Source organism: Carlito syrichta, unplaced genomic scaffold (genome assembly GCF_000164805.1).
Source record: "Carlito syrichta isolate Samal-C Ts95f unplaced genomic scaffold, Tarsius_syrichta-2.0.1 Scaffold304318, whole genome shotgun sequence".
NCBI classification, from domain to species: Eukaryota; Metazoa; Chordata; class Mammalia; order Primates; family Tarsiidae; genus Carlito; species Carlito syrichta.
Window position 1 is genome coordinate 519,194 of NW_007248414.1, and position 27,393 is coordinate 546,586.

The window sequence follows — 27,393 nt, forward strand, 5'->3', positions numbered from 1 at the left end:
GAGCCAGGGCCCAGCACTCTGCACCAGGCAGATGCCCTGCATCCCTGTAGACATGGGAATGGCACCGCAAACAGGCATGATGAGGCCCTAGGAATCCCAAGGGAAGGGGAGCTGGGCCCAGTCCAGGATTCACAGAGATCCTGGATCACCAGGGAGCCACAGGGCTAAACTGGGGCTCCTTCCCACTCTGGCTGGGCGCGGGGGGGAAGAGCAGCCTGTGGGCTGGGGTCTCCTCCTCTTCTGATCTCCATATGTCATGAAACCCCACACACACCTGCAAGAAGCCAGCTCTGATGAGAATACGCAACCCTCACAGCTGTTACCAAGCACCAGGGCAGGCCAGTGGAGAGACACGGTGACCCTGGGATTTGGCCTACGCCAGTACCTCAGCTCTCCCTGACTTTCCCACTGGAGTGTCCCAGCAGGGGAGAGGTGGGAGGGGGAGCATGATGGGATGAAGCCAGTCCCTGGAAACCACGCCCACTCGAATATCTAAATGCGCGAGTCACCTGCGGGCCCTGGCACGAGCGACCATAACAAGTTGCCACCTCTTTTCAACAGGCTGTAAGGACACCAAGAACCTCTGACTTTATCTGACTCACGTCCTTCTTTTCCTCAGGAGGGAAACCCGGATGAGGAGAAGTGAGCCTCTGCCTTCTCCCACCAGACTATGGGCTCCTTGGGACAAGGAGGGCCTATTCATCCCTCCCAGCTTCCTGTGAACCTGCCACATGCAGGCCTACAACAAATATTAGTGAACAAATTAGGGACAGCTTTGCTGGGCTCTGGTGAGATATGAGCAGCATATATGACTGTTATAGTCCCTGCTCTCCTGAAGTCCCCAGATGAGGAAGGACTTCCCAACAAGTGCTCATCTTACCCTCACTGACCCTCAGTCCACCTGAGTACCCCCCCACACACCCCTGAAGGACTGGATGGAGCAGTTCTGGGGGCCCATGGGACTCTGAGGCTGGCACTCACTCTACAAAGCCCAGTTCTCTAACTCCACTAAGGACTCTCCCCCCAATCACATCTCCTTCCCACCTCTCTACCCTCGGACAGATTATGATAGTTCCACGTAGCTGCAGGCCTCAACAATGTAACTTCTAGATTATCCCGAAGAGACAAGGGTACACCTGGCCCTCCTTGTCCCCGGACTAGTCAAATAACCCAGCCTACAGATACTTCCTGGGAACTTTTCTTCACGGTGCAATTTGAAGTGCAAATGGGAAACTAAGTCAGGATCACTCTTCCTTAAAAAACAATCTGCACCTGCTAAAAGGAAAACACATGGAGAGACTCAGGACTAAAACTTTCACGGACCCCCGATCAGGTACTTGCAGCCAGCCAACCGACTCTGACTTCGAGAGCCGTGCCTCAGCTGTCTCCAAGGTGACCATGTGGTTATCGAAAGTCCTAATACCATCCCAGGGTGCTTCTCCATGCCCCAAATGTTAGGCAGTTACCTTCCACCTACACTACGTTTGTCATGCCCTTCTACCTACACTATGTCTACCATATACTATGTCCGTTCTTTCATTTATTTAATAATATTTGCTTTTACACCAGTCTCACTTTAATCATACATATGCTATATGTAAGTATGTATATGCAGACTGAGCATCCTTAATCTGAAAATCCAAATCCCAAAAATGCTCCAGCGAGCAATTCCTTTGCGTGTCATGCTGGCACTCAAAAAGTTTCAAATTTTGGAGTATTTTGGATTTTCAAGTTAGGGATAGTCAACCTATATATCCAGATGTGTGCATTCTAGTCATGGTACCTGCTAAGCCATGGGTTTGATGTGGTTCATGTCTCAGGTTTTTTCTAATGCTCATTAAAATAAATACATAATTCAAAAGAAAAAAAACTCTTCCTCCAAGACTGGGTCATTGCACTTGAACTTCAAGGCCATCTGCCAGTGCAGGCAGGCACAGTCTGTGCTCCTCCTTCCAAGGAAGAGGGGAGTTCGCCCCAGAGAGGCGAGGGGGCTTACTTGGGGTCACACCAGCAGGAGAGCAGGGATGGAAGCCAGTGCCTCCACTTCTTCATGGGCTGATAATTCACTAATGGGGATTGTTGGAATCGGGTCAGGTTGGGCTTCTTCCTGTAATACATCCCAGCTTCCAAAACCACCAACTTGCATGAGGTATTTTCCTTCCCCTTGTTGGGTCAGTATCCTTACCTCTGTCCCAGAAAATCAGCAGTTGGCTTTCCAGGGACACAGTTGCTTTTTTTTGGGTGGGGGTGGAAAATGTGTGCACGTGCGTGCACGTGCGCGCGCGCACACACACACACATATTTTCTGGCCATCACCAATAGAGAATCAAAAAACATTACAGCCCACAGATTTGGTGATCTGGAGGTTATTCGAAGTGTTGATAAAGAAACAGAAACTTGTCTTCAAAAATCAAAATAGTGCTGGCTCTCATAGTCAGTCAGCAAACATTTATTGAGCACCTATTATGTACCAGTCACTGAGCTAGACAGGGACAGGAGGACACACAGTGAGCAAGGCAGATACAGACCTTGCTCCCAAGCTGCCTCCTCTGCCAGACCCTCCACGGCCTCCCTGTTGGATATTGAAAGCTGAATGCTCCCCTCTGGCATTCCCTCCCTACTGCCACGCTTTGTCTCCATGGTACTTGTCACCATGGATTTTATATTCCACTTTTATATTTTTACTGGTTTTTTTTCCTGAATACAATATAAATTCCACGGGGCAGGGATCACTGTTTTGTTGACTGCTATATTGTCAATATCTACAATAATCTCTGATACAGAGTAGGCACACGGAAAATATCTTTTGAACAAATGAGCAGACATTGAACAAATAAAAACCACACAGGCCGTGCATGGTGGCTCACACTTGCTATAATCCCAGTGCTTTGAGAGGTTGAGGGTAGAGGATCACTTGAGGCTAGGAGTTTGGCCTGGGCAACATAGCAAGACCTCACCCCTAAGAAAATAATTTAAAAAGTAGCTGGATGCAGTGGTATGAACTTGTAGTCCCAGCTACTCAGGAGGCTCAAGTGGGAGGACCCTTTGAGTCCAGGCTGCAGTGAGCGAGGATTGTACCACTGTACTCCAGTCTGGGTGACAGAGTGAGACTCTGTCTCTAAAAAATTGTTTTAGATAATTTTAAAAATCATATATAGAATACATACATACATATAAATATATAAATATAAACCTATGCAAACGTAGTAAGTGCTTTGGAAAACAAGTATGGGGTCTGGGAGGTGTGGCGCACAGTCGGGAAAGACTTGCCTGAGGAAGTGATGTTTAAGCTGAGTCCTAAATGATAAGTAGCTGTTAGTTGCGCAAGGTGGAGAAGGAGGGATGGAGGAAGGAAGAAGGAGTGTTCCAAGCAGAGGAAGAACATGTGCAATGGCAGAAAGGACATGTATCCCGGAGGCCTAGAAAGGAGGCCAGTACATGGAATGACCTGACAGAGGCAGAGTGGCAGGGAGGCAGCCAGAAGGCAGCTCACAGAGGACCTTGGTGACTTCACCATTTGGATTTCATTCCAAAGACCGCTGGGAACCCAGAAAGAATTTAAACCAAGAGGTGTCCATCAGATTGACATTCCAAAAAGTTCCCTTTGCTGCTAGGTGGGGGTGGCCTGCCGGGTCAAAAGCCATTTCTGGAAGACCAGTCAGTCAGGAGGCTACAATAGTTTTCAAGTGAGAGGTGGTGGCAGCCTGGACTTGGCTGGTGGCCACGAAGGCAGAGAGCAACGTGGATGGAGAGAGGGGGGTCAGGTGGAGCTGGAGCCCAGCAGCTCTGCTCACGTGTCCTGAGGGTGCTCCAGGGCAAGGGTCAGCACCTGTTCTCCAGGAAGGGTCAAACGGTAAATATTTGTGGGTTTGCAGGTTTGCAGGAGCAAGTTAACACAGCAGGCCTGACACTGCTGTGCGGCAGGGCCTGCTTGCTGGGTTGGCTCCTGATTGGTGTCTAGGAACTTGGCTCAAAGGTGCTCCCTACAGCATTAAGTGAGGAGGTTGTTTTGTATGTCTGGGACACTAAATTCCATTGTCTAGACCACCTGCACGGCAGTGTGATTTCTGGTGAACACCTGTGTTTCCTCTGTGACTCTAGAATCCTGAGGGCTGTGACTGATCCCACAGAGACTACCTGTGCACTCAATAAAACACCCCATTAAAAACCTGGACTCTGAGGCACAGAAGGCATCCCTGGGCCGAAAAACTGCACATGCACGGCCCCATTTTGAGGCTGGAAGGAGCACATTCTGGGGCCCTCTTCTCCTCCCAACTTTCCGCCAGGAGGGAGGGAACGTGAGAAGTCAGTGCACAGATCCCTCTAGACTCTGTTTGACAGGGTTTTTCCTCTTGCTGATGACGGAAATAAAGCACATCTATGAGGGTCACTGTTCCTGAGTCCTTGGAGTCCTTCTAGTGAGTCACTGGATGCGTGGGTGGTCTTGGGACCCCTGACACAGGCGCGTTCATTCAGTTTGTCTCAAGTACTTGACTCTGCCTTTGTAGTGCTGATGCAGCCACAGACAATATGTAACAAACACATGAAGTGGCTGTGTTTCACTAATGCTTTATTTATGAAACCAAGGGCTGGATGTGGTCAGCCCATGCTCGTGGGAAATCTGGGGCTCTCTGAATCCACACTGAAAACCACTGATTGAATTCAACCTGTCAGTGTCATCAGTGGAGAAACTGAGGCCCAGTGTCATCAGTGGAGAAACTGAGGAGGAAGGGAGAAGAAATTTGTCCAAGGTCACTCAGGATCCATGGCAGACCCGGGAGAACCCACGTCCCAACTCCTGCCCCAGCAGACTCCCTGCTACTCTTAAGGGGCTGCTCCATAGAACAGCCTTGTGGGGAAGTGTTAGCCTGGCAGCCAGGGGCCAAAGGAAGGAGACGGTGGGAAATGGATGCTTAGGGGAGAAGATCTGAAGGGTGAACTGTCTGGCCTCGTGTGTGTGTGTGTGTGTGTGTGTGTGTGTGTGTGTGTGTGTGTAGGGGCTCTAAGGTTACAGGTGCCAACCGGATATTCCCAATTTTTTTGATCACCAGAATCACCTCTGAAGCTTCTCAATAATACTGACGACCCAGCTCCATCTCAAATTAACTGAAGCAGAGTTTCTAGGGATAGGACCTGGAATCTGCATTTTCCAAAGTTCCAAGGTATTCTGATGATCACCCAGGTGATGCTCAGGTGATGCTTGGGATCTCCTGACTGACTACCTTAAGGCCTGGGAAAAAGGAGTCCATGAGCAGAGGAGAGAACAGGAGACCTATCCTGGGTCAAGGCAGGACACGTGTGGACCTAACAAAAACACACAGACCAGAGAGCTGGGGAATGTGCTTTCCAAAACAGTGTCTTCAATCGAGCCTTTGCCATCAGAGGTCAGAGTTGGGAAGGCCGACAGCCCTGAGCCAATTTCCTGCTTCCTGGGGATTCTGTCTGCAATTCAGGATGCAGTGTAGGGGACTGGTGGTACCCTGAGCCTCAAAGCCCTGCAAGGCATGGCAAACTGAGACAAAGATGAGCATGCTTTCCATCCACTTCCTAAGCCACAGTGAAGGCCCTCTGAGCTGCACTAACCATCTCTCCACAAATACTTCCCCTCAAGCTCCTGTCGGGGGTGGGGGGGGGGGGCTGTAAACCACAGACCGCAGACTGGAAATTTTGCTTCAGCGTTATGCTCTATTTGAAAATTGTACGCAGCACCTACATGTTATGTTTAATAGAAAAACGAGTACCGCTTGCCCACTCAAATATCTTTGAGTAAATGATTTTGTGCATCAGAGTTGCCTGGGAACTTTAAAAGATACTGACACCTGGAACCCATGCCCAGTGAGTTTATTTTAATTGGTCTGGGCTGTGCTATGGGAGTTGGGATTTCAAAACCTCCTCAAGAGCTTCTAACTCATAGCTGAGGTGGTGAGCACCGGGCTGGCATGATGCCGTTTTCATCTCATTTAACGTGCTCCCGAGTGCACCACTGCAGACCCATCAGAAAGACTCAGGCATGAACAACTACTACTCACGACTCAGAACAATCAGTACCTTACTGGATAAGACAACTGATTGTTTGCTAGTTTCTCCAATTATTTTCTTACCATGAGCTGCCCACACAAAGAAAATCTATCAGGAACAAAGACCCAGTTTCTCTCCCTGAGATGCACCATTGCAAAGATCTATGATTTGGGGTGGGCAAACTTTTATTTACATGTTCAGTAACTTTGAACTGAAATCTAGCACTTGTTTCAATTATGAATGCAGGCAACAAACCACAGTGCTGACAGCAGTAGACATTTTAGATATTTTCATACTGTATAGGCATCTTTAAGTATCATTTATGCTCATCACTGCCTTGAAACCATGGTCGTTATCAGACCTGCTACTGGATCTGGCTGTCTGATGTACTGATAAAAAAAAGTGCATACATTTCCATGCCACAAATTTGCCTTTTAAACTGTCTTGGTAACTGTATTTCAAAACATTTACTTTCCTGCCTCGTTCACTTATGCACTTGAAATGAAGTAAGAAGGAGTCCATAGGCTTCCCATGGTTCTGCCAGCCATTGAGCCTCGGTGGTCAGCGGTAGGGACTCTGCAGAAGGTGTTCCAGTGGCTGTGCACTGAGCCAGCAACTCGAGCCAGCAACTCTTACCTGTGGGTCAGAGAGCCGGGAGAGGTCAGGGTACAGGTAGAACTTCACGCCCTCTGAGGCCCCGGGCAACGTCACTCCTCGGATCAGGAGGATCAGAAGCATGATGTAGGGGAATGTCGCAGTGACGTACACAACCTGTCCAGGAGAGGGGAGGAAAGAATCAGGAAGCGGTGACAGCCAGCGGCTGCCTTCACTCAGCACGGCAACCTTCAGGTTCATCCATACTGCCGTGTGTTGCAGAAGGCCCTTCCTCTTCAAGGCTGACTAGTGTGCCTCTGTGTGTATAGACCACATCTGTTCCATCCAGCCATCTGCACAAGTCAGTCACAGAAAGACAAAGACTGCACGAATCCTCTTTAGGGAGGCACCTAAAATAGTCAAATTCACAGAGTCAGGAGGGGAATGGCGATTGCAGGAGGCCAGGGAGAGGGAAGTAGGGAGTCACGGACTAAGGGGTGTGAGGTCTCAGCCAAGCAGGATGCATTGGTTCTAGAGGTGTCCTGGACAACACTGTCCCCAGAGTCAACGGTACTCTATTGGATACTTAGGTGTCTACTAAGAGGGTAGATTTCATCTCAAGGGTTCTTATCATAAATCAACAAGATTTAAAAAGTAAAAGAAGCAGGGGTGATGGCAGTGGGCCATGTGGGGAGCAAAGGGAAAAAGGGCTTCCCAGTGCAGCGACAGGTGAACCCCAGACAGATTGTTGTCCCACCTCACTCCTCACCACTGGCCCTCCAGGATGGGGTCTTCCAACGAGTGTCTATTGAATGCCTAGGATGTGCTTGAGTGCAGTGTTTTTTTGTGTTTTGTTTTGTTTATTACCACAACCCGTGAAAAGAAATATATATCACAACCCAGCACACATAGAGCTGAAAAGGAAACTTCACAAGATAACACTTCCATGTGGGATGCATGCTCATATTTTCTATCAAACTCCATTTTTTAAAGCCAGTCATGATCCTGTAAATCCAGTTTGTAACTCGCTAATGGACAAAGACCCACAGTTTTGAAAACGACGGCTCTTGATGAAAATCAAGTGTTCACAGCCTAGGATAGGATAGGATAAAATAGTGACAGGAAGAAGAGGGAAGGGCTGAGAGGGGAGGGCAGAAGCTGTGGAGGGCAGAGAAGAGCCAGCATCTACCTGGAGTCATCAGGGTTTGATCTACCTGGAGGCAGGTGATTGGACCCCAAGAACCTGAGAGACCCTTCCAGCTGGCAGATTCTGGGTAAGAATCGAGACAGTGAAAGACACAAACCTTCCCTGAGCTTTCCTGCACAAGAGCCATCTAGAAGGAGACAGCAAGACCCACACAGACTATAGGGGTTCCGTCCCAGGGGCTGCGTGCAGATGCCGGCCCTGTCCTCGACTTGAGGCCCCTGCAGAACTCGGGGTCCTGCCAGTTTTGATTTGCTCTCCTTTGTCACATTCTCTCCTCCAATCACTTGGTTCTGTCCTCTTGGTAGGGCCTGCTGCTCCATCTGTCTAGATCAGTCACTGCGAGTCAGGGCCTTCCTGAGACCCTGAGGACAGATATGGACCTTCCCTCCGAATGTGTTTGGACACAGATGTGTGCGCAAGCTTGTGGAAGGACCAGAGGCTCCAATGCCCCAGATAAAACCCTGTACTCTGACACTGTAGTTCTAAGTGAACCTTTCGCGCCTGCTCGCCCCAGGGTTTCTGTGCCCAGTGGTTCAGTCCTACACTCCATTCATTCATTTAGTTAAGCATTTACTCACTCAGCTCTTGCACCTACTCACTCACTCACTCACTCACACACCAAAAACACCCCTATGCACCAAGCACTGAGCTAGGCACTGGAGGATATATATAAGCCTGAATCACTGGAGGGGACTTTCTGCTCCAAAAGGCTTCCATCTGGCAGGAAAGACAGACATGGAGACAGGTAGATCATGTGTCATGTAACAAAGGATGGTAGGACACGGAGAGGGAGTCCTTCACGACAGGGGCAGTCTGGAAGGGCTTCTCCAAGGAGGTGTCAAGGAGGATTAGGAGTTTGGGATAGAAAACAAGGATGAAAGGAAGAAGGAAGCAAAAAATCCCTACTCCATGCCCAGACCTTTACACATGATAATAACAATGGCTACATTTATTCAACACTTCTCCAAGCCAGGCATTCATTCTCAGAGTAGGCAGGATTATCATCTTTTTACATATGACAAAGGCCAAAGGGTTCACCTGTAACTTGTCAAAGATCGCCCAGCTAATGAATGGTGGCCCAACATGGGAGTCACAGCAAGGTCTGCCTGACTACAAGATCACATGTTCAACGACTAGGCCGTGTACATAAACCTCATGACAGCCACCCAAACACTGTGTTATTTTCCCCATTTTAGAGATAAGACTTTGGAGAAATTAAGTCATTTGGTTTGTAAATGATGAAGCAGAGATTTAAACCTAGTTCTCAAAAACAGAAAGTTAGAACCAGTAGGGGGTGGTGACCATGGATTCTGTGGACACAACCTGAAAGGTTAGATTATTTTATCCAGACAACGTCTCTAATCTACAATGATGGCAACCTCCCAGCCCATGTACGGCCTCTACCCCACCAATTTCTGCATCTGTTTCCAAATCAATCATTAGTTCCAGCTACACATCATGTCATCAACACAAATAATCCCTTGCTGTCCTGGAGCGTGCAATCCAGAAAGGGTGCACGCAAGTCAAGTAAATAATAAGAGACCAGCAATTGACATTAACAATACAAAAATAAGAGGCCAGCAATCACTAATGCTAGATGGTTCCAGCCCAGAGAGCTAACAGTGCTATAAAATCTACAGTTTCTCTTGGCTTTGTAGACAGCGTCTGTGATAGATCTTCAGCATAAAATTCTTAATTATTTCCCTGTAAAATGAAACCCCCTGGCCAGGCACAGTGGCTCATGCCTATAATCCCAGCACTTTGGGAGGCCGAGGCAGGAGGATTAATTGGGCCCAGGAGCTCGAGACTAGCCTAGGCAACATAGCAAGACCTCATCTCTAAAAAAAAAAATTTTTTTTAATTAGCCAGGCACAATGGCACACCTACAGTTTCGGCTACTCAGGAGGCTGAGAAGGAAGGCCTGCCTGAGTCCAGGAGGTCAAGGCTATGGTGAGCTGTAATCATGCCACTGCACTCCAGCCTGGGCAACAAAGTGAGACCTTGTCTCAAAAAACAAACAAAAATCTGAAATCCCTAGTCAACCAGTTTAAGTCTATAAAACATCAGGCTGAGGCTAACAATTTGTTACTTTTGTTTAATAATGTCCACTTTTGTCTGTTGTGTGGCAGAAGATTAATTACTCAGAATGTGCAGGCAGGAGCTGACCTGTTCCAGATGCATACTTCTGGAACTTAGCTACCTTAACTCCCAATGCCCATAGCATTTAAAGAAAAGACCATTACAGTGTAAAACATAAGAACAACTCAAAATCATGACATCTGTCCTCCACCCGTGGGACCACTTTGATGTGACTAAACTTGCTGGTTATGCTGCATCTTGTCTATATTGAGTGGATGGGACCACTGGGGTGTCATTCAGGGGGGTTCCTTAAAACCTGGCCAGATGTAGCCTCACTGGGCCGTGGCAACACGTAGAGCAGATTGCTCTTCAATTAGCGTAGGGGCACTGCTTATGACATGGTTGGGGACTATCTTGAAGCAATTCCATTGTTTAGCATTCTAAATCGATGCTCTGCTTCTATATTACGTTTAGGAGAATACACTCTCTTCACTGGTATCCACATCTTCATTTTTACACTCCTTTTACAAAACCTTGAGGGAAATAAAATATTCAAATGAATTGCCCAAAGACCACAGTGCAGACAACGAGTGAGGCTGCCAAAATGAAACCACTGGTTGGCAGGCATTAGCCTAGAAAAATTAATTTGCAAGCGGAGGTTTGCAAGTCTCAAGTCAGGGTACAAAAGGTGGCTTAGGGGCATCCTTACATAAGGCACACAAGCAGCGAGTGGCATGCACTGCAGTGCTCAGGATGCCTGCATCTGTATCTATATCTGTTCGAGCTCTTTAAAAGCCCCTTCTAATCTGTTTCTACCCTTGGCCATGCCAGACACTTGGATATCATCTTTGGCTTTTTCCTGAGAACATCTGTGTACTATCAAAACCACACAGATTTGTCATCAAGAGACCCCATAAATGTCATACACACTGCCATTCCTCCCTCCTGTGCTCTTGCCAGGCATCACTAATTGATCACAGCACTCTGCAGGTAAGCCTGGATGCAACCTCAGAAACCTCCATACTGTACTCCAGGCAGCCACCATAATCTCGGAGCCTCTGGCAGGTCAACAGACTGGTAAGGCCCAGGTCTCGTCCTCAAGAAAGGAATTGCTGCACGTATACATGCAGGAAGGAGACTCCTGGGGTCACAGTACCACATAAGCAGGGTCAGACAGAAAAGGAGGCTGTAGAGACAGGTTGGGAGATGTTCAGAGGCTTTAAAAGGGATCCAGCTTCTCTTGCCTGTGAAAGTGGGCTGGGGCTGTATCTCTGAGGAACAGCAAAAATGGGAAAAGTTAGGTCAGGCAGGGAAGATGTGGCCCTAGCCAAGGAGGTGGAAATGGGTACAGAATATTGTTCTTGGATGCCCAGAAGCCTGCAGGTTATCACCCAGGCACTGGCGCTGTCTCGCCTCTTTCCTCAGCTTCCCACACATTCAAGCTTGAGTCCTGCCAATGGGACCTCCAGCTGAACTCTGAAGCTACAGCCCCTCTCTGTCCACATCTCCAGGGCTCTTCGTCACCGCTCTTCTTAGTCTTCACCAGCCCCATGCTGTCCACAGTATAGCCCAAGGATCAGAAATGCTGCCCTGGCGTGTCTCTTCCCTGCCCCTCTGAGTCTAGACTCCCCAGCCTCGCATTCGAGGTTGTGGGATGCGGCCATAGGCTTGGGCTTTGAGTGGGATGACTTCAAATCCTGGCCCTGCCCAGGCACGCCGTGTGACTTGGCCAGCCTCCACTCTTCCCCCGACTACCAGGTTCCCTGCTGTTGGGGAACGTGCCAGGCTTCTTGGGCCCCTTGCCTTTTCTCAGCCTCCTTTTGTCCACAGTGTCTGTCCCCAGCTCCTGGCCACCCAAAGCGTTTGTCCCGTGTGTGTCTGAATCCCCACAAGGCTGAGGACTCCTCAAAATCGGAATTTGCACTCCACTTGAGAATGCATTGCCCTCTCTATCTTAAAGGTCTGGAAGTCTCAGAGTGGTCCATTTACAGTTTCTCTGTCTCACCACGGGAGCCACCCGTTTACCCTATAAACGATCCTGTCTGCCCAGATGTTGCAGAGAGAATGAATTGCCATGACCTCAACAACTCCCATCCCACATCCATCACCCCTGTCATCCCAGCATCCTCCCAGCACCCAAAGTTGCCTTCCACCAGCTGTTTTCTTGCCTTGAAAGTTAAGGATTTCTAAAATACAAGCGATCTTTTGTCTTTTATTTTCCCGGCTGTATCCACAGACCCCAGAACAGTGTACAATGTATAAGATATGCTCAATACACATTGGCTAAATGGAGGAAGAGTAAGCAGCCTGAGACCCGGATCTCTGGAGTTAGAATGCAGGCCACCAGGAACAGTGCTTTATACTGTGTCCATATGGGATGCTGGATCTACGTAAAACGGGATTCAGAAAATTGAATTGGATTTTAAGAGGCGTGTTTATAAATAAGGACCTCACAAGGGATTTGGTTGTGAAAGACAGAACCTGTCAGACACAGAGGGCAGCAAGTTCAGGTGCAAGGGTGTTTCCAGGCAAAGTCCAGCGTCCCTTTTGAGAAGGCTGAGGCCCCAGGGTTTGTTTGAGAGGGGCAGGAGGCTGCAGCAGGGCTCAGTCACTGGGCTGAATTATGCAGGGTTTGGTTATGGGCACAATAAGGCCTCTGACAAGACACTATCACAACCACTGCCATTCACAGCCACTGGTCGTTCACAGTCACTGCCAGCAGGGGCTCAGACCCAGAGAGGTAGGCTTGAGGGAAGGAGGGTAGAGTCTGCCAGAACTTTGGAGTCCATGAGAGGAGGCATGACTGCCCAAAACACATCCCTTGGTCAAGAAAGAGTTTTTTTACTATTGTTTAATTCTGTTTTCACAGGTCAAGTCTTTCTGAATATAAAGGTTAGCACAATTGGTGGTAATTATACTGTATCCTGTTTTAATTGACTCTAATTGCTCATTTGCATCCCAATACTGGGATTGTGGGATGTTTTTCTTCCTACTTCCAGGACAGGGCTATTTATTTCATAGCAGGGAGATTATCTGATTATTGGGAATGCCACAAAAATTGTAGAAGGGCAGTCCCACCCTCAGATAATGGAGTCAATTGGAAAGCTGAGTGTGGTTCAAAAGGCATCCGGAGAACAGAGTGGTGCGGGGGCAAGGACCTGGGACCACAAGGCTAGAAGATCCAATACGATGAGCAGCTTGGGCAAGTTTCATAGACTCTCTGGGCTGGCATTTTACCACCTACAAGTGGCAAGGGTAAGCTAATTCAGACTTCAATTACTGTCATATCATTTCCCTAGGGTTTTTCTTTTTTGCTTTATACATGTATCACCTTTGAATTATTTACTTAGTATTTTCTACAAATCAGTATACTCTCTTATGGTAAATTGACCTATGTCATGAGAAAACTGTGAATTACCACCATAAACAGAAAACTATTATCCCTTACCACTAATGGAAAGGCAACTACAAAAATAAACGTGACAAAATTAAAATGTGGCTAAACTCTAGCCAAAGGCTTTCAGTCTGAGCTGTGCTCTGTCTTTGTCCAAAAGCAAGAGTATCAAGTTCCAGAGAGGTAATTACCATAAACCAGCAATTCACAGTACCTTTTACTTTCAGAGGTGTGATAAGGGAGTAACCATTACCATGTAAGGTAATGTTCTTTAAACAGGGTTCCTGCATTACTAAAATCATCCTGTAAGCCACCAGTAGAAAGAACTCTTTCTGTGTTTGTGGGAAGTACCAGCTGCATGATTTCTGAAGTGCTTCCCAGCTCTCGTAATGTTTGCTACACCAGTCTATAGTCAACCACAACCCTTGTCAAAAGACCAGAACTTTTGGAGTTGTCCAGGGTCCTGACATAGATTGGGGCTGAACCATCTGTGAACCTGCAACCCAGTGACTTGGAAGATGCTGACATTAATTCAGCAACTACTGGGTGCCAGAGATGTTTCATACAGTATCCCTAACTGATCTTGATACCTCATGGATAGGTTGTTCCTCCACTTTGCAGACAAAAAAACCCTAGGAGACTAGGGAGGGAAGTGGCTTATGCTAGATCACAGAGCCAGGGGTGCTCAGAAGCCTGCTCTCTCTACCACACATGCTGCCCTCAGCTGCAAACATGGCCAGATGTTGCCATCCTCTCTCCTCCTCTGGCTGTATTTAACCTCAAGCATTCAGCTTGCCTGACACTTGGCAGCAACTCCCTAATGCCCACTACCCCAGCCAGGGAAACACTGTGTGATCCCGCTCTCCCACCACTTCCTTCCAGTCAGCCTTGCCTCTGTGTCTGGGGTACATCTCCCCATCCCATATGGTTGGAAAGCAAGGCATTGACCATCCGATCCTTAGACAATAATTTTTTTTTTGAGTCAGAGTCTCACTCTGTAGCACAGGCTGGAGTACAGTGGCATGCTTATGGCCACACAGCCTTGATCTGCTGGGCTCAGGCAATCCTTCCGCCTCAGCCTTCCAAGTAGCTGGAACTACAGGTACGTACTACCATGTCTGACTAATTTTTTGATGTATTGTAGAGACGAGGCCTCGCCATGTTGCCCAAGCTGGTCTTGAACACATGGGCTTAGGCAATCTTCTAGTCTCTGTCTCCCAAAGTGCTGGGATTACAGGCAATCATTCTTTTAAATATCAACAGATTTTCTCCTCTTTGGTTTTTTTAGAGACAATCATCTGAATCCCAGGAAAAAATGCTATAGCATTTACCAAATAGTCTGGCATAACCTCCCCTAAGAAATTACTGATCTTCGAGAATAAAGATCTCAAAGAAAATGTAAATCTGAAGAAAGAAGGCCACCACGGATATATCACAATTTTTATCACCATTACACATGTTGTTCTAGAACATTCTAACATACAGTAATTGTAAGGGAAAACTTTCTGGGATTTTTTTTCTTTTCTAAGTTTCTGTTTTAAGCAACCCAATTCTAAATAGGTAGAGTCATGCTTTCACAAGAAAATAGCGCTATTTCTTGAAGGAGATAATAGTATTTTAACAATGCAGTGGTGTTTCCACGGGGAGCTGAAGTTATGGTTCTTATGCAAGGTAAGTGGTTTGTCATTGGGGTTTTGTTTTTTTTTTTTTTTCCATATACATGTATCACCTCTGAATTATTTACTTAATATTTTCTACAAATCAGTATACTCTCTTATGTGAAAATGAGCCCATGTATGGAGCATTTTCTACAAATCAGTATACTCTCTTATGTGAAAATGAGCCCATGTATGGAGCCTAAAATAATACAACAAAACACTGGCCCACCTTGGGATCCATGTTTCATGGCACCACCCCTGGTCTGAGTTGAGGAGAAACAGAGGGCAGGTGTTGAGGGACAGGATGGGAGCTGGGAGCGACTCAGCGGGGAGGGATGGGCAGGCTTCGGCCCCCCTTTCACTACAGCACAGAGGCCACGAGCCCTATGCCAGTATCTACTCTCTCTCCTCTGCGGTAACAAAATCCCTCATTTTCTGCTGAACCCCTGGCCGCCTAGAATAAGGACATTTCCCAGCATTCCTTACTGTTAGATGTGGCCATCTGACTACGTTCTGGCCAGTAACATACAAACGACAGTGTTGTATACAACTTCCAGGTAATGTCCTTAGAAGAAAGGGCTGTATCCTACCCTTCCTTTCTTGCTCTTCCTACAGGCTGAAATGAAGTCAAGGTTATGAGCCATCTTGGACCATGAGCATGCGGGCAACATCCTAAGGAAGGCTGAGCAACAGTACAGGAGTCTGAAACCAGGCAGCTCACACCTGGGCTGTTATGGAGGCGAGAAATAAACCATCCTCTTTATGCTCCTGCTCTCTGAGGTCTCTGTTATAAAGAGCCACACCTGGAACCTAAATATCTAACCACCAATTGCCTCTGCGATTTGTTGAGTAGGTCCTGCGCCTGCTGTCATTTTTCACGAAATGAAGGCACCAGCCCAAATGACGCATACTGTTCCCTTCCATTTGGACATGAAGAGAAGATTCTGAGGACAACCTGAGGATTCTGAAGGTGGACCCTTGAGAGTGACCACCCTTCTGCAACCAGAGTCAACCAGGAATGGCACTAAATAGAATCAAAAAGTCTCCAGAGAGGCCTAGTCCATAAAGGAAGAGAGCAGTTACGACAGATCTGCCAAAGATATCACCACGTCTTAAAAAGTCACCATTTAGAATGGGTGTGATGGGGTGGCTGAATTTGGTGTGGGTGCCATCACGAAACACAAGGTGAGTGCACGGGTTAAAGGCCCAGGAGGCCTTCCTGAGCATCCGTCTTCCTCACACGTGAATGAGGGCAATGCCTACTTCAAACGATGATGTGAGGATTGGTTGGTGATTGCTCTGCAAGGCACCCACACAAAGATACTGCTTGATAGTTAGAAAGACTGTGATTGCCGATATCATCCTCTCTAACCCAGGAGTGAGCAGTCTCGGCTGACAGAGGGCAGCTAGGCCCAAGACTGTCGAAGAGAGGCTGGAGTCTTAACTTTAAGGGGGTACTGGGAAATGGCTCTTGACAATCCTAACGGGATCTTCTCCCTGACAGATGGGTGGCTGGCAATGTGGTGGCAGCAGAAGGCTGGTATGAAGAGGTGGTAATTCACTGGCTGGGGAAATCTGGGTGAAGAGAACCCAGAGAGAGGAAGCTCCTCAGGATGGGAGGGATTCATACACAGGTGTCTACGAAATGCAGCCACCAGACTCTGGAATGAAGGATAGAGACGCCTTAGGAGTCAGTCAGAGAAATCACTATGCATGAGAAGCCCTCTGGAGTCCCGAATCCAGCCAACATCTAGGCAGCTGAGGGCCAGGATGCAGATGGTGCTTCGATGGAAGGGGGGAAATGATACCAGATGAAACCAAGGAGGACCGGATTCCAGCTTAAAAGAATAGAAGGCACTCAGAGCTGAGTAGAAGGGAAAGATGGGACCCAACTGCACAACCACAGACACACACACAGCAGGGATGAAGCTTGCCCCATAAAGGGGGATGCTGGGCTTTGAAGAGAAACCAAGGAGAATGAGCATGATGTCCTGGGAACCTGTGAGGAAGGGGTGTGGGGGCTCCCTGTTGAGGGTATGTTGTTGCTGGGGGCTCAGGCACAGCTGGCAGAGGGAAAGTAGCAGAGACTTCTCGGATGCTGACCTCCAAATGCCACTCCCAGCCCTTAGAGGTCATGAGTAAGAGATGAGACCGTTCGGGCATTTTTAGAGTCTGGGATACTGTGGGCTAGAAGCCAAATGTTGTAGGAGCCCGGGGGATGATGTCTGTCTTCTCGTTGTTGGCTGGGACCAGAAAGATCACCCACATTCATGGCTCATTCCAACCCTGTGGCTCCAACACTCTATTATTTGGTAACTAGGGACATCCTGGTTGGACACAGCAGGCTCAAGAGGGAAAAGTGCTTCATTCAGGAGAAATGCAAGACCAGGAGATAACTCATCACAATGAGACTGACACTTATTGTCTGCTCTGTGCGCTTTAGTCTTATGGCATCCAATTCTAGAAAACAGCAATTATTCCTATTTCACAGACATGGAACCTGAGGCACCCAGAAGTTGAGCATTTGACCCATGGTTACACAGCTAGAAAAAGGCAGTATTCAAACTCAACCACTGCACAGACTCCTGGGGAGTTAAATTCCTCTATGATCCAACCTCCCAGGCCACATCCTCATGTGTCCCCTGAACAAATCTTGTCCTTCCCTTCACTTTTGTCCTGTCCTTCACCCGGGTTGGATGATGATGGAGACCACAGGAAGGCCCTTTCCTCCTCTCTACCTGCCAAGATCTTGCCAGCCTCCAAGACCCATCCAACCGCCTAGTCTTCCAGGACCCAGCACTCAGACATCCAGGCAGAAAGAAACATACCGTTTTCACCTGCAGCACGCTGAGCCGTATGGCATATGGGCATATGGACTAGGCCTCAGAAAATCAAAGTTCAGATCCAGCCTCTAGCACCTTCTATGCATGTGACTGACTTTCGGCAAGTTCTCGTCTCTCCAGTTCTCGATATTCTCTTTTGTAAAGTGGGGATAATGATGCAGCAGATGAACTCAACCCCTTGAGCCTCAGGGGTTCTCAGTTCATGCAATGTGGATAATAGCAAATGTGAGAATGAGGCGAACTGATGTCTACAGACACATCGGCCCTCGGTAGCTTCCCTTCCTCCTTTCATGTAGTCCTTACTTCGTTTGGCTGTGCAAGGTGGCTAGCTGTTGACATATCTGGCTCTCTCTTTGCTTAGCATCTACTCAAGGGCAAAGGTGCCTTCATCCTTACACGCTCTGGCATGCTTCTCATGAAGATCTTTTCATGAAGACCTACATAGACTGCAAAGAGCTGAGTGAATAAACTCAGACCTCGAGAGCCCAGGATTTACAGGTGGAACAAAACAGGGTATATGCTGGTGCGTATGCGACAGCAAGCAGTTCGTGTCCTCTTTCCAGCTTCTCCATCTGAGAATGAAGAACTCTCTGTGGAACTCACAGCCATTCCCTGAGCCCAACTGTGGTGGGCCCCGGGCTGGATCCTGAGAGCATGCTGATGATTGACACCCCACCCCCACCCTGGGGGCATGTGGGCCGACCCTAGAACAGACATATGCCGCCAAAGGTTGGGGACAGTGGCGGGGATGGGGTGCTCAGGGACACGCACAGTGACATGGGGATGGCAGTTTAGGTGATAGTGGTGTGCCTGCACCTGGGCTTTGAAGGGGGAACGGCATGTCTCTGTTGTTCCAGAGTCCAGACCTAGAATGTACTGTTCGAGAAAAATCCCTTAAAGCAAGGGCTTGGGAGGCAGAGCCAGGAGCACACTTCAGCCTGGAAAAAAAAAAAAAACCACCTACAGGGAAAGAAACAAGCCCTGCCTGCAAGGGTGACAAGATACTTAAATAGCAACCATGCTCATTTAGATGAACGGGCCCAGCTTAAACCCTTGCCCACAGGATTCTAAACATCACTGGATGGGGGACTCTCGCATTTAAGCCTATTTCATGGTGAATTAAGATTAGCCGGGAGTCAGTGCTATTGATTTTTACATAACTCTACCATAAAGACGACAAAAATGAAAACGAATCCCAAAACAAGCACAGTGACATAAATATTCCATGCAGTTCCCAGCCAAGCTTACACTGGCATCAAGAGCTATTATTTACTGCCTGGAAAACATACTCGGTACTTTGGCTAATAATGATTTAAACCCTATCCATCTCTCTTAGACTAGAAGGCTAGAGTCACCATGGTGACCAAGGGCACCACTAAAGCCCACATTCCGCAGGAAAGAATCTGCCAGTGGGGGGGACCCTGTCAGATAAGGCGCACCACCCCGTGTCCTCTTACTCTCATACACACTCGTGACGACAGGTGTGAAGAGAAAGCCAATACCCTGGGACTGCATCTGCAGCCAGAAAGAGCAAGGGGCTTCCAGGTGCCAGCAAGCACCCTCTGCTTCTCAAAGGCAGGCTCTGCTCCCACCCACCCCACTGGTCCAGTGCCTGGGGCCTCTCTTGGCCCTTCCCCATGAGTTCTGAGCAACACAGATCCCCCTCTGGCCACTGGCTGCAACACACTCCTTCCAAAACCGCTTCATTTCTTGGAAGAAGGATCGATGCTCACCTCCCATTCTTACCTCAGTTGATGGCAATCTGTCTTCCACTGTTCACTTCTCTACTGACAGACAGCCCAGAGGACATGGGGACCCCTTAATAGTCAGACCTAACGGCTTCTTCATACATGCCCTTTTCCCATCTCTGTAGCTTTCAAATTTTCCTTCATTTGACTTTCCTGGTCTTCTGCTTCCTTTCTCCATGACTTTTTTAGTCTCTTTCAAAAGCTCTTTTCTTCATGCATTCTTTCCATTAATTAGTCAACCAACCAACCAATCAGCCAACTTTGATGAGCACCTATTATGTGCCAGATACTGTGGCAGGCCCAGGACAAGCCCTGCCCCAGAGGCAGCTCTCGCAGTTTCCAAGCCGCTTTCCAGGAGTCCGTCCTCAGTCCGATCCCCTTCTCCACACTCTCCTGGCCTTTCTCACCTACTCCTGTGGATTTGGGAGCCACCAGTGTGCTGATGCTCTTCCACCCTCCTCACCAGCCCCGTGGTATCGCTCGGATTCAAGACGCATGTTTCCAACTCCTTCATGTCCATGTCCACCTGCATTTCCTACAAAGACCTACAATTCCACATACTCAACACCAAAACAATACTTCCTCCCTCAAATCTGTTCCTCCTTCTGTGTCCCCTTCTTGGATAAGGGTGCTGCCCAAGCTATAACCTGCATGTGTCCTCTTTGATTTCAGCCTTCCTGCCTCCCCCTCTTCATGAATAAGCCTTTTGAGAGGGAGAAACACAGTCTTGCCCCACTTCCCAGAAACCCCGGCACTCCATGGCAGTTGCTCTGACCGTACTCAAGCACAGTTAGCTCCGGTGGACGCACCCAAGGCACATCTCACGGCCCTGCCCTCCTCATCTCCAGGCCTCACTAGGTTAGCTTTTCTCTGCTCCTCAGAGAACCCCTCAGTCTCCTCCTCCTTGTAGTCCCTCAAATGCTGATGCTCACTAAATCCCACCTTCACTCTTGAGCCCTTCCCTCTTTCACTCTCTCCCTGGCGGTCCCACCTGTTCCCAGAGCTTCAATTCCATCAACGCTACGATGCATGTTTTAAAAACCGTTCGCCTTATTATCTCCGAAATCAGGATGGCTCCCAGGTGGCAGCTGCAGTGTGGTTTCTACGGCCAGAATGGAAGGGAGTGAGGACATAGCTGTCCCTATTGTCATCACTGCAGCTGAGCTACACGCTTTGTCAGATAAGTTATTCTAAATTAGTTGAAATCAATTGCAAATTGATATTTAGAATGTCTTTTTAAAAGATTATATCATGTCTCTGCAGAAAGCCACAGAAATACACAGGGGTGGAATTTGATACTATAAAGCAAACATAAGTCCCTGGCGACATGATTGTGACTCCACGTTTTCTTGCAAAGAAACAACCAAGTACTTGATGAGTCTAAGAAAAGCACTATCTACAAGGAGATGGAGCTGTGCTCCATCCTGCCACCGCAGTACACAGCAGCTGACCACCAGACAGGACCCCACATACCACGCCTGAGGACAGGAGACACTGCCAGGTCCTTTGAAAGACAAGGAAGCCTCGAAGCAACAGAGTCTGGTGTGACTGTTTCATGTATCACACAGGAAGAACACGAAGACAATGGACAGCAGATTATTTGGAAGCATTTTTGCTTCTGGTAAATGTCCTTCTTAATCGAAAGCATTATTTACTTCTGGCACAAAAAATCATGATATAACTTAGATCAGATGAAGTACAGCATATCAGAGGTTTCTTGTTTTGGGGGGAACATGGGTCCCTTTGAAAACCAGATGGTATCGACAGACCCTTGTCCTATAGAAATGTACATATTCGGGGTGCAATTGGCAGTTGAGGAAAACTTCCAGGGGAGGGAGGGGCACACCACATCCACAAGGGTACCTGCATAATGAACATTTGTATACCTAACCTGAATTGTACCCCACATCTTTAAAATAAGATAAAAAGAAGAAATGTACATATCCACATGATCCTATGATTTTACACAATTCCAAGGGGTTCACAGATCCCTTGACATGGCTCCAAGTAAAGACATCCTGCTACACATGCTGATGACTCCACTCCTTCCATGCATCTCTCACCTGAGCTCAGACATCCTGTCTGCCACCTAAACCTCTCCACTGGTAGCATCACAGTGTTGTAGACTGAATGGGTCCCCAAAGAATGATTCCTCTCAACTCCAGCCAGCCTCTGCCTCCTGCTGTATTTTCCCATCTCCCCCAATAGCACCACCGCACCCTGGGCACTCAGGTCAGGAACCCAGGCTCCCTCTGGGGCTGCCCTGGCTCCTTCACCCTCCGGGCGCAGACTCACACTCTTGCTTGTTTCGTACACACATACTCCTCTCTCCACCTGAGAGCTGTCACCGGCTCCTGCCTGAAGTTACCATGACACATGTTCTGGCCTCGGGCCTTCCTGCCTATCCCCCACACAAGCACAGTGGCCTTTTTCTAAAGGAAGTTCGGTCACAGCACCCCTTGGCTTGAAGACTTTTGGTGACTCTCTGTCACCCTCAACTTCTTGCTAGGCTCACCTGCCAGCTTTCGTAAGTTGGCCTCTGCCCCTGCCTCTCTCTGTGCAAGCCGCCTCCATCCCTTGAGGACTGTCTGCTCTGGGCACGTGAAACTCCCATCCCTTTCCTGAGCCGCATTCTCTTTCTCTCTGGGCCATCCCACATGCTGCAGGGAACCAAGTCTTAGATGTTTGGCTCATGTCTTCCCGTAGGTGTTTAATAAATGCATGCTGACTTCATTTGAAGGCATACTGCTCCATAAAACAATAATACAGTATCAAGTGCCACAACAGGGCAGAAAAACAGAGCGGGTCCAAGTTCCAGCTCTGCGACCTTGAGCCTGTTACTGCACCTCTCTCTAAGCCTCAGTGTGCCCATCTATAAAGTGGGAACAAAAATACCTACTTCAAGGATTATTGCCAAGATGAAACAACACAATGCAAGTGGGTGTTTGCCTCACAAATTCAAGTCATCCCGAAGACTAAGGTGCCCCAGTGAACGACCAGGGACTAGGAATGCTGGGAATCCTACAGTGTGTGGAACCAGCCCGGCCCAACAAAAAACGGTTCTGCCCTCACAATTTCTGAATACTCCACTTCCTAGGGGAGGGGCTGTTATAACTATTCAAGCTGGAAGCTAGCTCTGTTTTACATATATCCTCAAAGTATTTTTTACCTCATTTTAATATAAACTGAATTTTCCAGAAACGCAATTACCATGTAAATTGAGGAGAGGCTGTACTTTCCTTTGCTCAGTACTTCACTGAGCATCGTTCATCTTTCGGAAAATTATGTCACTCATGGCAATGCCACCTGCAGCATCAGAGTGACCCAAGGCACACCCTCATATCTGCCCATGTGTGTGGATGTCGTCTTCACGGGGATTTTATAATAATCCACCCGGCTGGCTGTCGTGTCAAGATGTGAACCAAGACAGGGCTGAGTGGAACCTCGCCCCTCCTGTCTCACATCCATATGTATTCCCGGCAAGCTGGTGCTGGCCCCTGACGACTTCATTAGGTTTTCTTGTGTGTCTGAGCATTTACATACTAAGACACGTGTTGCTTTATTTATAAGTCGCTTTCTTCTGCCTTTCCTTTATAATATAGCCTGGGCACCATATCCATTTTCTTGAATGTACATGTGCAGGCAGATGACTTGAGCTGCACGTCAGGGCGATGAAAGTGTTGTTACAAAATCCTTGTCATACACAAGGGGTGCAGGGCCAGTGTGCAGCTCAAGAGGCACTGGGGTTTGTGAAGGGTCTGGCACCAGGGCTGGCAGAGAGTAAGTAAGCACTTGCTTCCTGCGTGCCGGAACTATTATCTTCAACATACCGGGCCAGTAGTAATTGTGACACAGCTTGATTGGGATTCAGGATAAAGATCTTGTCTGGCTTCAGCAGAGTGAATTATCGTCTGCTCTAATGTTCTCACTGGGGGTTCTAGTTCGTTACACATCAGGGGCTGTCAAACAGGAAGGAAGACAGCTGCTGCTGTAGCTCAGAGTTCAATGTGAGGCCTGTCAGTGCTGTCACTGCTCTCCCCCAATGCAGCCCCTGCTCAAGAACCTTCGATGGCTCCTCACTGCCCACGTGGACTTAGTCTGGCACTTGTGCTCCCTCTCCTCCTACTCTGAAGTCTGGCCAGCCCCCACACCCATCCTGGGCTCTCCCTTTCCTCACCCCTCCTCCAGCGGGAGGCCCAGCTCTAGCCCCTCCTCTCAGTTATCCTTCAAAGTGAAACTCAAATCTCACCTCCTCCAGGAGGCCTTTCTACATCACCCTGGGCCACAGTAACTTCCTTATCCAAACTCCATATGAGCACTGACAATTGACATATACTTCAGAATTGTATTAATAATCTTCAGGTGCGTGAATCCGATTTTACTTCCCCACTAGGCTGAGAACACTATGAAGTTGAGGATGAGTTTATCAAAATGATAAGCAATAATATAAAAACAAAGGTGAGACTAGCATCCATATGCTCACTGTGTGACAAGCATCGTGTGGGCATCCACACACGCCACCTCACTCAAGCCTCACAACAACCCAAGAGGGTGAGCGCTCTCATGGTCTCCAGTCAAAGCTGAGGAAACCGGACAAGAAGGCCCATGCCCAGGGTCATGAGGAGGCAGAGCCAGGACGGAGACCCGTGCTGCCTGGCTGCAGAGGCAGAGCCTTGGACTTCGCTGTCTCCTGCCCGTCCACTTCCGAGTCACCCAGCCCACTCCAGGGGCCAGGCACATCGTGAGCACCCAGTGTGGTGCATGGGTGAGGTCCGCCAAGGTAAGGAGGGAGCTGACTCTTGCTGAGCTCCCAGTAGTAAGAATACTGGTTGGAGAGCCACCTTGGCAGGCCTGGGTTCAAATCCTGACTCCTCAGCTGGCTGTGTGACCCTGTGAGGATCACTTACTGCTCTGGGCCTCGGGATCTTCATTTGTAAAAGGGGTATGCCTGACAGTCTGCTGAGATGGTTAAATAATAAAAGGAGAGAGCACGGCTCAATGTCGGGCACGTGCAAATGCTCCCTAGGTCCCATGTTGGGGGCATACATGGGGACTCCTTAAGTGATGCTCCTTAGCCCAGCAGGGAGGACCTGAGCTCTGACTCGTCTGTCCCACACCATCGCTTCTGTGATACTTCCCCCCTCACCTCCCTACTTCCCCCAGACAACCAGCAATATCACCCTCTCCCTTGGCTCCAGGTCCTCAGACAAGGGTCTCACACCTAGAGCGGCATACTTAGGGTCACGCACAATTTCTACTGACTCTACCTTGATTTTCAGTCCTCTCCCCCCAGATAGGTTTTCCTCTGCTGGTTTCTCAGTCATGGTGCGGGGTGGGGGTGGGTGGGTAGAGACAGTAACTGGTTGTGTGACTGCCAGGAAATACTGTGGAATTTTCACCCTAATCAATCCATTGGGACCTCGCGTGTGACAGGCGTCCCACACTTGCTGACTGTCAGAATCAACAAACAAGTGACTGCTGCCAGCACCCACAATGTGGCTTACCCCAGGGACGAAGAAATACATGCTCTTGGGTCCTCCACGAATGTACACGAAGAGGAAGGAAGAGGGAGGGAGAGGAAGAGGGGGAAGGAAACAGAAGAGAGGAAAGGGGAAAGGGAAGTACACTAGCTTTCCGGCCATTATGTACTCTGCTCCTCTTCCCTGGAATCCCCTTCTCTCCTGCCTCTGGGTAATGAATAACCATCCACACTTCACCTGCTTGGATGCCACTGCCTCCACAAGGCTGTGTTTATCTTTATCACAGGGAGATTTTGCAACTCCCTATTTACTTGTCTGACCTGTGCTCTAGTCTGTAAACACGTTTAGAGTTGATATCTGCCATCCCCTGCACAGGACACATGATACAGGACACGCTTGATAAATATTTGCCTCACAGGGTACGAACTCTCCCTGGGTCCACAGGCATTTTACACATGTGACTTCAGGCAAGGGAGACTATGCTAGGTCTGACAGTCAGTCAGAGACACAGCTGAATGCTGCTGCCGGGAAGAGCTGTAGCAGGGGAAGACGGAGAAGATGGAGTAGAGGAGGGTGGGAGAAGTCAAGGAAGGCTTCCTGGAGGAACAAAAGACAGCAGGGAAAAGCAAGCAAAGGATGGAGGATCTAGGTGTGTGGAATTGGACTCGACCCTGGCCTGTGATTTAAACCTTTAGAGCCTCAGTTTTTCACATTTGCAAAATGAGTGATTAGTATCTACTTCATAGGGTGCTTGTACCAGTGGGAGATATTTTACTCAGCCAGTTGTCACTTGTGTGTTCTCAAGCACGTCACCCCTCATTAGTAAAGTAAGAAGACTGAATGTTCACATGTCCATCCATCCACATAGTTATCTTGTGGCCTCCATCCACCCAACCCCCACTGAGTCACCCATCCTCCTCCCCAGACACCTGTCTACTCACTGACCCACCCATCTGCTCACTTACCCATCATTTTTTATTTAAGCACTGGGTTCAGTGCTAGTCACCCCATCTTTCAGGAGTTTATTTTTTAATGGGACAGACATGTTTATAAAACATACAGTAAAGTTATAAATATACTAAGTCTCTGATACAGTGGTAGGAAGACTGGACTGAGACTAAGAAGAGCCTTGAATGCTGGGTTAGGAAGTGATATTGAAGCAAGGACTCTGGAACCAGATGGATCTGGGTCTGAATCTTGGCACTCTTACTGACTGACTATGAGGTGATGAACGGGTTCCGTAATCTCTCTCTGTCTTCGGAAAGGCGGGAGGGCACTAACAGCTCCGTACCCTCCAAAGGCTGTTGTGAAGACCAAGGAGATGCTGCTGCACGGTGTTCCACAGCATCTAGCCATGGCCATATCTGCATCGATGTCAGCTCTGATGATATGCATATAGGAATTCAAGGCAACATGTACACTACGAAAGAAGAACTAAAGGTGGCAGGGTTTGGGGAGACTATTCTTCGCATTGAAATAGCTGTTGCTAGAGTATCGTTTGGGCAAAAAAAAGTCAGAATAGGTGCTGTAGGTGACGGGGAGCTATGGCAGGCTACATGACGAAAGCCACGTGGAAGGAAGCTGAGTCTGGCAGCCTGGACCTGAGCAGGCTGGGAGATTAGGCTAGGAACCTGAGTGGGCCTCGATCAATCAGCTGAAAGGACTAAGAGATGAGCTGAGACCTCCTGATGAAGAAAAGAACTTCCACCTGTGGACGGCAGCTCTAGCCCAGGCCAAGGGTCCCGGCCTGCCCCTCCCATGGCCTGCCCAAGAGCTCAGGCTCGCCCAGCCTGTCCCCGAAGTCACCAGGCCCTGCACTCCAGCTCTCCCTCTGTGTCTCCTGCCAATTCTGCTTCTCTGTGGATGCTGCCCGATATAGGCGACAACAGAGAAGAAGGGAAGGGGCAGACCCCTTAGGTATCCTGGAGCAAGACAGCAATTCCACATCAGTCCAGAGAGAGGTCAATGGCCTATAGGCCACAGCAAGCGGGCACCTCTGGAACACCAGCTGTGGCTTAGCCATCAGGTTCCAGGCTCACGTCATCTCTTGCCACTACCTCAGATGCCCCTTTGAGCCTCTGCTCATCACTGCTCCTGCCACATCTGTCGGAGGCGGCCCACAATTCCCCCTGCCTGGAGCCTCCTGGACATGTGACCCCACGGTGTCGTCCTCTCCCCAGCCTGCACCAGCTGCCAGGCTAACCTGACTTCATCCTTCCTGGCCTGGGCTCATTCTCTCATAGAAACAATCTACCACTCTACCACCTGACACTGCATGTGTCATGCCAATCTTGACCTGGGGGGGCACTGAGGCTTAGAGAGTTGAGGCAGCATGCACAGTCACAGCCAGAGAAGCCCAGGGTGACCCACAC

At 48.6% G+C, this 27,393-nt stretch overlaps 1 protein-coding gene across 1 annotated transcript in view; it reads right to left on the reverse strand.

Annotated features, from left to right (window-relative positions):
* The window catches only part of SLC6A11 (solute carrier family 6 member 11), a 118,979-nt gene that overhangs the window by 56,868 nt on the left and 34,718 nt on the right, over nucleotides 1-27,393 (reverse strand). The window contains exon 5 of the mRNA XM_021713166.1: nucleotides 6,655-6,789. Coding sequence (XP_021568841.1) covers nucleotides 6,655-6,789 — 135 coding nt within the window. The remainder of the gene's footprint in view (nucleotides 1-6,654; nucleotides 6,790-27,393) is intronic.